Raw genomic sequence first — 11,137 nt, 5'->3', positions numbered from 1 at the left:
GGATGAGAACGGAGGAGAGAGGGGGAGAACGGAAGGTCACGGGAGAGGGGGAGAGGATGACAACAGAGGAGAGAGAGGATTCGTGATGTTGAGCGTAATTTGGGACTTTGGACTTTGAATCCAGCCACCTGGTTTCGAACGGAGTGGAAGTGGAAGCGGGGGACTGGTTGCGAACGGAGGAAGAGGATTCGCGATGTTGAGCAAAATCGCGTAATTTGGGAGAACTGCACGGGACTAGCAGTCCCGTGCACTTCATATGGTCGATTTTGCTCAATTTTTTTCTGAGGGGTCGGTTTCACTAATTAATTTTAAAAAACAGTCGTTTTAAAAAATTTGTCCAACATATATTCATCGAGAAGACTTACGCAATACTCCTTAGTGTTGTTGTCCGGGTATGTATACTCTCCGGTGATCGTATCTACCGATGACGAGTGGGTACCCAAATATAGTTTTAACATTGTAGGTGTGCCACCATCCTCAATGATTTAAGCTTTCTGCAATTCACCAAAAATATGTAGTATATATAATTGATCAAATCAATAAGAATTATAGGTGTTTAATTCTTTGTATAATGAAACTAGATTTCTGTGGAACCAAAAGTTCTAAAATCCAATACAATTTTATGGCAGAGAATATAAACCTGAGTTATAAGATACACAAAATGTAGTTGCTCACAAAACAAAAGGATCTCATTTTTCATATGTAAGCCAAGTAATCAAACTTCTCAGACTTGTCTCAGGTTCAAACCTCTTTGTTACTACTACATATATTCCTACGTATATCTGATACTCATGAATGCGTCAGCCATTATTCAATTTAAAACTTGTACATAAATAATGGCATCCCTCTGCTCGTAAAAGTTTGATCTAAGCACAAAATAATGACAGCAAGTTCGATTTAGGCACTCTAGCCGACATATGTCTTTGAATCGATCTATTACCCGTGTATCATAATCATCATCTATAGGGAATTATATTTATATTAATTTTAAATATCTTTTAGAAGTAAACTTACCACTTGATCCATAGCCTGACATATGTTCTTCGAGCCACCTGTATAGGTTGCTTGACCATGCAAATTTGACGCCCGATTCTGCGCATTACGTCTTGCCTCCTTTTGCATGTCATTATTATATTTAGATTTGTAATTAAACAAAGGTAGAATGAATTACCTACTAAACATTTGATTTTAGTTTAAACTGTACACCTTCTTGTCCTCTTTATCATAATAAGCACACAACTTATCCCAGGAGTCTTTATCAATCCAAGAAAACGCCGGAGTAGTCCAGAGAGTCTCCCTCTCTGGTTCGGGAGTATTTTTCCGCACCTCAAAACAATCTTATTTTACTTGACACCTATTATATCGGACCCTCTCCTCACTAGTACAAACTGTGGCAGCCCCAATAGTTGGTTGGAACTGTTGGGCAAGTTTTAATAGCCCCAACGGTTCCAACCGTTGGGGCAACTCTGTTTTCACCCAAAAAAATTGGGGGGAAATTTTCCCTCAATTTGTTTTGAAAAAAAACAAGTAAACACCATAAAAAATCCCGATCTCTCCAAATAAATAAAAGGGAAAATTGCTTGGGGGAACCAAATAAAATTCGGCTATGCATCCCCACCCCCAGCCTAAGAATCATAACTGGAAAACCCTTATACAGAAAAAAATGCAACAAAGCCCCCAAATAGTATACAGACCCATAACCCAAAAATAAATCCCCAAATTACCCTTGGCAATTTAAAACTGAAAAAGTCACATCCCCACCGTCATTTTCTGAGCAGCGCTGTTACCAAAACCCTCAAACCTCCGTCAAAGAGTTTGAATCTCTCCCCCTTCCGGAACCCTCTTCCTCCGCCGCCGACGACAACGCTTCAGCCGTCTCGTTCGTCGACTTCGTGTTCGTCTTCGTCGTCACAATCGAAGACCGCTGCATCCTCGACTTCTTCGACTTCGTGCTCGTCGCCTTCTTCTTTGGCGAACCCTTTAGATCGTCATCCTCGACTTCATCCTCGACTCTTCGACTTCGTCGTCTTCGTCGTAGACCGCCGCCACGACTCGTCTTCTTCGAAACCCGCTCGTCGCCAACTTCGAAACCCTGTTCTTCTGAAATCCGCCGCCGCTCGTCGTATTCCTCTTCGGCGACTCTCCTTTACTTCGTCGACTCTCGTCCGCCGACAAGGACCCCCCCACCGACGACCGCAACCCGGTCGACCGCCAGAATCTCTCATCCTCACCGAACCCCACAGTGACGCTGCTGAAAATACAGATGTCGAATTCATCATCTGAATCAGCTACAATAAAGCCTGAGATGTAAGTATCTACCCAATTGTTCACATCTGTTCATTTAATTTGTTTGGCATTGTGAATTTATACGCATTAGAACCCTAAGTCAGTTTCGGCATTGTGAATTCATCATCTCAGACAGTTGATTTAGTATCTGTTGTGTTGTCTTTTACAGTAAACATGATATAAGAATTTGTTGCAATATCCGTGGATATTGTCAATTTATGGATGGCATTGTCCCACAAATGAGGTCTGAACATTGGAGGGCTTATGGATCCTCCAATTTCAAGAACTATGTTAGTTTTGGTATGATTCCATCCGACAAGGCCACCATCACGCTGCTGCTGGATAATGTGGATTTAGGCACGGGGAAGTTTTTCTTCAATGATAGCCAAACCGGGACTAAACAAGCGTACACGTTTGATCTAAATTGGGTGCGCAAACATACTCGGTTTAATGATGAAGGGGAGAAACCCGAAGGCAATCGCGACATGGATAATAGGATATGGACCACATACTTCAGCAACAAGCAACAATCACAATACAAGAGTGGCCGAGGCTACCTTGAGGCCCTATTGGAGAAATTGGTTCGGTCCAAAAAGAAATCCGATGTTTCGGATTTTGTTATGCTTCAAATCCTCTATCAATTGACAATGATATGGACCCCGACCGCGAGAATGAATGCACCGCGGCATATGTTCAAATATGTGGCTCGAGTAGATGCGGTTGATCATTTCCCATGGGCGACAATCATCTATAAGGAATTGTGGGACTCCTTCAAGGCTGTGAAGAAAGCGACGAAGGGGCTGACATATCTTAGCGGCTGCGCTCCCTTGCTATCGGTGAGTTAACTGTGATATTTGAGATTTATATGTTACATTTGCACCTTATATGTGATCATTACCCTTTATATGTGATATTTGAGATTTATATGTTACATTTGCACCTTATATGTGATCATTACCCTTTATATGTGATATTTGAGATTTATATGTGACATTTCACCTTATCTGTGATCATTACCCTTTATATGTGATATTTGAGATTTATATGTGACATTTCACCTTATCTGTGATCATTACCCTTTATATGTGATATTTGAGATTTATATGTGACATTTGTATCTAATTGGTATTGTTTAAGTCCGCTATTTATTTGTAGTTTGTATCTGATATTATCTTGTTACACGTGATTATTTCCATTTACATGTGATATATAACACTAATATATGACATGTGATATTTATAGTTAATATGTGTTTATGTGATAAGTGTCTTCTACATGTGATATTGTCTAGTTATATGTGTTCACTGTGACCCATGTGTGATATTTGCCCTGATATGTGATGTTTGTAGTTAATGTGTGATATTATCTGCTGGTATGTGATTATTGCCATTTACATGTGACATTTATATCTAATATGTGATACTTCATTGTTTGAATGTGGCTTTTTTGTAGCTATGGTATTATGAGATATCAAACATTAAGGAGCCGGCGATTATTCCAAAATTCCGTTGCTTCGCATGGTCCGTCGACTCACTTCATGCGTTCGTCATCTTCAAATAAGCTTCTGTGACTCGAATAGCGATGTTCATCGTCTCCTCTCCATCTCGAGCCACGTGTGGGGACCTATCGGCAATTTTTGACGCCTACAGGCTCGGCTTTGGCCGAGCCACCCTGGGGTGGCTCGGCCACCGAGCCACCCTAGGGTGGCTCGGCTTGGGCCGAGCCACCTTAGGGTGGTTCGGTTCGGGCCGAGTTCCCCCAGGTGCGCTGGTTTTGTCGTTTTCCGTTGTTTCCGGTTGTTTTGTCCGTTGTTCGGTTGTTTTGTTGATTTGTTGACCTGATTCCGGATTTGGCAGTAAACTCAGTCGGTGTTTGAGTTCAAATCCATTTTGTTGGAAGACCCGTCGACTCCCCGAACCACTAACGTTGTTCACATGCAGTTCGTTAGCTTTGTAGCCTCTTTAGTTCGTTTCGTTGCTTGAACGTTCGTCGATTTGTCGAATCATCGCGCCGAGCTGTGTCAAGGGACCTATAAGCAGTTTTATACGCCTACAATAATCAATTCCATTAAGTCGCACACAACACAAAATTTGTTCTGGCAATTCCTCAGATTTGTTTTCCTGTTTCAGATACATGATGAAGTTATTTTGAGCACATAGAGGCATGTTAAAGAGATGGTTAACTGTAAAATTACCTGAATAGTTAAGCTAACATCCAATATGCAAAGCTTCAGTCTGTCTAAAAATGTTTCAAAACCTTTTCTTGAAATGTAACCGAATCTGTGCTTATCCAAATCTATCTCAAAGTAATTTTCACCCTGTCCAAATGTGCACATAATTTAGATAAATAACATAAATGTGTTTGCTCAATAATAAAAAAAGATGCATTGCGCTCTTCTGACTTCTTCAATTCCATATGAAACTTTATCAGATGATCAAATATGTACTGAAAAAAACAACTAATAAGCAAAATGCTTGAATGTATGATGCTTTTTTTTTCTTTTTTAACTTGGAGTGTCGTCCTCATAAAACAAGACTTTTCCATTTTCCTTCTTTTCTATTTTCCCTTTTTTTTCTTTTTGCGTCCATACATGTGAGAGAAGAACCAGCCTTATCTTGGGGAGGATGAGTGCCATATTCTACAAGTTCCTTCAATCTGACAATATATAAATCAAGTCTTAGCTAAATTAAACCGGTATCTGAGATGTGAAAAATAGAAATAGTTGAACATTGTCAGAATAAAATAGATTATATCGTTCAATGTTATACAGAGTCACAATTTTTTGGTACGTCAGATTTAAGGCAATGCTCCAAGGCACACCCAGTTCATCAATATTAGTTGTTGGGTCAGAGGTGATTACTATTTGTGCTGAAAAATCAACACGCTTTCCCATCAAGTTCCCTCTAATCAGACCTTATTTTGCTTTAAGTCTACTGCATATAGACTTGATAGGTTGTCCAGACCGCTGTGTAGCCTGCAATTACAATGAAACAGCAGCTCAAATTGACTGTACAAATAAAAAAATAACCCACATCATAATACATATCCTTGGCTGTCTAGGAAGCTCTTTATCAAAATAAGCTGCAATATGAAATTGCAATAACTGGGCAAACTCTATAATGATGTGAGCAGTAGCTCCATTCCTCTCTTGACGTCTCAAGTTTTCATGGTGTCTGATTATCATTGCTAGCTGATGAGTCAAGTCATCCTATTGAAATACAAGAACTCATATTAGAAGTTGATCAAACAAAGTGCATGTTAATATTTTTGAACATCATATGAAACAAGTGTTATCATTCATTCATTCCAAAATGCTCCCCAGTCTAGAGGCCACATAACCATGGAAATTTGAGCAACGCATTTTCCATCCCCCGCGCCCCCCAAATACACCGAACCCCAAAAAAAGAATAATCAGAACAACTCCAAATAACTCTACCAAGTCTTGAATGAACTACTACATAGTAAGTAATAATGAGTCCTGTAAGGTTTTCATTTGATCAATTATATTAAAAATAAAAAGAAAATGTGATGCAATGGCATTGTAACTCTATACATGTTGTCCATGATTTTGCGAAACGGAGAAAACTTACCCCCACTTCTAGCAGAGGTGTCCATCATAACAGATGGTCTTACAGGAGGTGGTGGAATAGGAAGAAGTTGTAATATCATTCAATCTGGACGAGCATATTTCGGGTTCAAACCTAGTAGGAGTCAATCTTCATCGCTTATCCTCTTAAGAACACTAAGAACTTGGCCATGTCACAAAATAGAAATAATTGAATTTGGACTACTAAAAGAAATAAATTAGAATAACAATTTTGCAAAATTAGCTACCCTCTCTGCAGAAATCTGTTGTTTCCTCTCAACAGGTTCAGGAAGCTGTTCTGGGTCATTAGATTTCTTGCAAAGGACTCATCAACAATAGTTTACGTGCAGTAGAGATAACCAAAAAATAGTTCACATGCAATTTTAAAGTAATAAAGTGCACTATTCTCTGAATATGTATTTAGATTCACACAATCGAATGATAAATTTGAGCTAATAACTGCAATAATAATCAAAGCATGCAATAGTTATCAAACAACTATATGTGCATATGTTTATAATTCATAAATTGTCCTAACAAATAAAATTCATCAGTTAATCATTGCAATAGTTATTCAACCTGAAATAATTCACAATAAGGTGCATGTTTATCAAACAACACATTATTAGGCAGTTCCCTTATTGTGAATTATTTCAGGTTGAATAGGGAAAAAATTAGTTTAGAAAATTTAAATTACTCATGTATAGGTCATGTAGATTCATACTTTTAGGGTTTCTTAAATGTGTGGGTGAGTGCCTATGAATCACACACTATACAAATGTCATATGTTAGGATAATCTAAGTTGTCCCCACTTTAAATTTAGCCATAAGAGAAAGATTGGCAGTATGACAAGCTTATGTAGTGAACTATAAAACATTACATTAAGTAGTCTTGGTTATCATGGCAAACAACTTCAAAATGAAGGAACACTCTGTTCGGACAAGATTTTTAGTTTCTCGTTAATCTTGTGCTTAGTGTGTTGGACAATGGAAAAATCATTTATTTTTTCATTCTTCCTCACGTTCGTTCCTTAGTTAACAAATGATATCCATTTGTTTTAATAGTATATGTAACTTTTTAAAACTATCATGCTTAAATGAAGATTACCTGGTTTATGTATGAGAATTATGGTAGAGATTACATAGATTCAGTGAGAATGGATCACAAAGTGGATGAGTTATAATTAAAAAAAAAGAATCAAGAGTTGTAATCAAACGGATCTAAGTTACTGCAACTTGTTCAATAGAAACCAAGTTGGTAGACAATCTTCTAGTAACATCTAAATTATCCAATGGTCGAACACATAATTCCTCACACATATCTCTGTAAAGATAGATTAGTCATCGTTAAAACCCAATATATAGAAAGAGTATTGCAGACAAATTTTCATCTTTGAAATCCTATATATAGAAAGCATAGGTAAAGGAGTACAAGTACCAAGGAACCACACATTTTAAACATAAAAATTTTCTATATCAACATACAAAGTTTTCCTTGTAAAAAACATTTAACATAAAATCTTTTAAACATAAAAATTTTCTATATCAACATACAAAGTTTTCCTTGTAAAAAACATTTAACATAAAATCTTCATCATTCACATGTGTGATCATTACCATTTTTTTTGAAAAGGATCATTACCATATTTGGGGTCTAATCAATGTTTCAAAACAGTTCATTCTCTTGGAAGCTCCTTGTGTCTTTGCGGAGTCCAATGAAACAGGCTTTCCAAACTTGCACTCTCTCTTTCTTATCACTTCCATATGCTCAGACCAAGCTCCCATCCCATAATAGTGGGTTTAAATTTGGTAAAAGTATAGAAAAATAACCAGCAGAGGGAGAGCCAACGAAAATATATTATTATGACCAACTAATCAGATTGGGTTTGATATGGTCCCGGATCCCATACAAAACTTCATCTCATATAGCTAAACAACAAGTTTTGATTAAGCTACGTACTACAAATTGGTAAAGCGAGAAGCACGAGAGTAAATAAACACCCCATCACTACAAACTACGGCTGCGTACAGCTGGAACAGAGATCAAAAGAACACCAAAGCAGAGATCAAAAATTATGGAAGAAGAGAGCAACTACATCAACTATCAACTAAGAGGAAGAAGTCATTAGAGAGTTTTAATACCACTGGCTGATTATCAAGAATAGTACTAATCTTCCCGTTCATTAGCTGTGGCAGCAACCTTCAGAACTCCTCCGCATACTTCCTAACCCCGTGCGTGAAGCTTGTGCCTTCACCTGAAAAAATCAGGTAAACCCCTTCGAGAAAATTTAAAAATTGAACTAATTACTAAAATAAAAATAAAAATCAAATCAAAATTAATAAATTGATCAAGACAAACCAGAAATTATTGTCCTATAAAAACCTTGCTCAATTTCTTCACTTCCTGATCCTTCCCTAAAATCTGATATTTGAGGAGAAGATGAAAGAGAAAGTTTGTGGAGGATGAGGATAATAATAAGCTTCTTGATGATGATAATAATCACCTTTGCCATTTGATAACCGTCAATTGATGAGGTAGAGAGAGTGAGATTGCGTTGCCGGAAGAATTTCATAACTGATGGAACGGAGAGGGGAATGAACGAAGCTTTAGAGCCTGTTTGGATTTGTAGGGGGTGAAGGGAAGTTAAGGGAAACTAGGTGAGAGAATGAAAGGGAAGGGAAGAGAGTTCCCTTCTCCTTGGTTACACCCCAATTTGAGGGGTAACAAATTTTATACTGTTAGGGGGTGAACTAAGGGGAACTAGGGTGAATAACTTCACCTCCTAAATGTTCCCAAACAAGATGAATGGAGGTGAATTGTTCCCCTAACTTCCCTTCACCCTTATTCCCCTCAATCCAAACAAGGCCTTAGGCTTTACATCTTCTGATTTGGGAGCAACGGAAAAAAAATTTAGCTTCGTTAAGTTAATGAAATTAAAGATGAGGACAACTTCGTTATATTTACAATAGTTGAAGGGTAATTTGGGTTAGGAAAAGTTTTTTGGTACTCCCTCTTTTAAAGGGTATATATATATATATATACATATATATATATATATATGTATACATATATATATATATATATGTATATATATATATATATATATGTATATGTAATAGCAATTTAAATGGACGAATTAGATGATATGACACGTGTCAAAAAAATTTGAGGAGGAAGATGAGGTAGCATCATCTGGTGAGTTTTTAAGTTTTTTGGTTTTGTTTTAATGTAGGGTGTGTGTGTGTGTGTACGTGTGTGTGTCGAACATATCCATGAGATGCGAGGTTCATATAGGATATGAGATGCATAGGTCTTGACCATTGATTTAACATTCAATAATATTCACCATCCAAGAAAAAAAAAGAAAGAACCTATAACCCTACTTTCTCCACCTTTCAGACAGCCAACCCCAAGCCTCCTCCAGCTGCGACCTGCTGCCCATGTCTACCAACGAAACCCACAACAACCCCCTCCCCCCCCACCAACCCAAAAAAAAAGAAAAGAAACCACTCATTTGGTCGAGAATCTTCCCGGGCTCAGTGCAAGAATTTCTAAAACCCATTGTACAACCATTGTTTAATATAGTTTTTGGTTCAAATGGGAATGGAATGAAATGTTTATGGTTGGACAAACTTTAACTATGTGTAGATGACAAATGATTATTATTTTTCTTCTCTTGTAAGTGGGCTAATGCTTTTTTCGATGAAAGAATCTAAAATTGTTTCATATGCTTGTGTTTAACGAATTATTTATACAATCCTATGGAGCTTAAATCAGTAGTAGAGTAGCATTCGGTGGTGAAGGGCAGGGTGCACCAGAGGTGAAGAGGGATGGTGGCGGCGGTGACAACTGGCAAGGGGTGACTGCGAGAACGGGAAAGATGGTGAGATTTGGGTATGTTCTTTTGTTTTATTGAATGGTGGAGATTATTGAAGATTAAATCAATAATCAAGATCTATGCATCTCATATCCTATAAGAACCTTGTATCTCATAGGATGTGCTCCCTATATATATGTGTGTGTGTGCATGTATATAAATATTATCAATAAGTTTTATAGACTAATTTGATTTTGTTATTAATCAGCTATCTTTTTTCATTTGTAAGAGTTTTAACTAATGTGAGAGTCTCACTGTCACCATTAGTTTTCACCCGTACGTGCTATGCATGAGTTTGGTACGTAATAGATGTTGATACATTCCTAAGGTAATAACCAGAGGTTATAATTACACTTGATTTGTTTGTGATTTTTTATTGGTTGAAATCTGATTAGTTGATTGAAAAAAGTACTTTACGTTTCATCTTTAAATAAATCAATGTTTCAATCAAAGATAAATAACGATAATTACATTTGGGAAAAGCTTGAAGTTCTAAATCAGTTGCATGTGATTTAAAATATTATTTTAACAAAATTAAAATATGTTATTCATATGTTCACAGGTATTGGTCATAATTATTTCTTATTTTGTACTATTTTAAATGTGAATTTTTTGGATACCCACATTTAGATATATTTGTTTGGTGAAAAATTTATAGTAAAAAGAATGAAAGAAATTTGATTTGTATTCTCTTGATCTCGATTACAATTTGGATTTTTTTATTACAAAAGAAAGGAGAATGATCTGGATTCTCCCATTTGTTTAATTCTGGGTTCTTCACAGTAGTGATGATATGCCTCACTCGAATGCTCCCGTCGAGTTTGCTTCTCGTTGACGATCCGAACGTCTTGTTTCACTGGAACATGATCTTCTCCTCACGATTTGACGTTGTGGAGGACTTGTGTGGCAAGTTTGAAACTCTGAACGAGTTGATAACTCAGAGCGAGTTTAAACTCTTGTAAAAGAGTTAATTGATCTTAACTGTAATTGGTTAGACAAGACAAGCACGTAGATAGCTCCTGTTATCGAAGAATGCCCTTTGCTGATCTCTAGATCTGGAAATGCTCAAGGATCCAAAGATCTCTCTTGATCTGTCCCAGCCAAAGAGCGCTCAACTAAACTAATTTTTTAGTTATTTATAGGGGATTAATGGATGCAACAATCCCCTTAATCCGCTCCTAAGTGGGGCTGAATGAGGTGTAACCGCCTCCTTAATCCGCTCCTAAGTGGGGGTGGAAATCCCTCAGATCATTGGGAGAAAAAGGTTTCTAGAATCGTTCAACTCGTGTTTGAACGAGTCAAAGGTCCTGTATTCTGGAATGAAATCTGCATTTGAACGCAGTGTTTGCAAGCTGCATTGGGCAACAGATGGAACCTGCGTTGGCAG

The 11,137-nt window shown here is 37.4% G+C and overlaps 1 protein-coding gene across 1 annotated transcript; it reads left to right on the top strand.

The window, feature by feature from the left end:
* On the top strand, window positions 2,264-9,789 carry LOC109831014. Its single transcript, XM_020398358.1, has 4 exons — window positions 2,264-2,307; window positions 2,456-3,122; window positions 3,739-3,806; window positions 9,651-9,789. Exons 1-4 carry the CDS (start codon window positions 2,264-2,266, stop codon window positions 9,787-9,789), a joined length of 918 nt encoding a protein of 305 aa, XP_020253947.1.

The sequence above is a fragment of the Asparagus officinalis genome, chromosome 2 (genome assembly GCF_001876935.1).
Source record: "Asparagus officinalis chromosome 2, Aspof.V1, whole genome shotgun sequence".
NCBI classification, from domain to species: Eukaryota; Viridiplantae; Streptophyta; class Magnoliopsida; order Asparagales; family Asparagaceae; genus Asparagus; species Asparagus officinalis.
Note: the sequence above shows the minus strand (reverse complement) of the source record. Positions and strands in the feature narration are given on the sequence as shown.

What these genes read in the sequence shown, in the direction of transcription:
- LOC109831014 (XM_020398358.1), top strand. Translation starts at nt 2,264, where the DNA reads ATGTCGAATTCATCATCTGAATCAGCTACAATAAAGCCTGAGAT. An exon ending in GCTACAATAAAGCCTGAGAT is followed by an intron (nt 2,308 to 2,455) that starts GTAAGTATCTAC and finishes TGTCTTTTACAG; the next exon opens with TAAACATGATATAAGAATTT. An exon ending in AAATTCCGTTGCTTCGCATG is followed by an intron (nt 3,807 to 9,650) that starts GTCCGTCGACTC and finishes AGCTTAAATCAG; the next exon opens with TAGTAGAGTAGCATTCGGTG.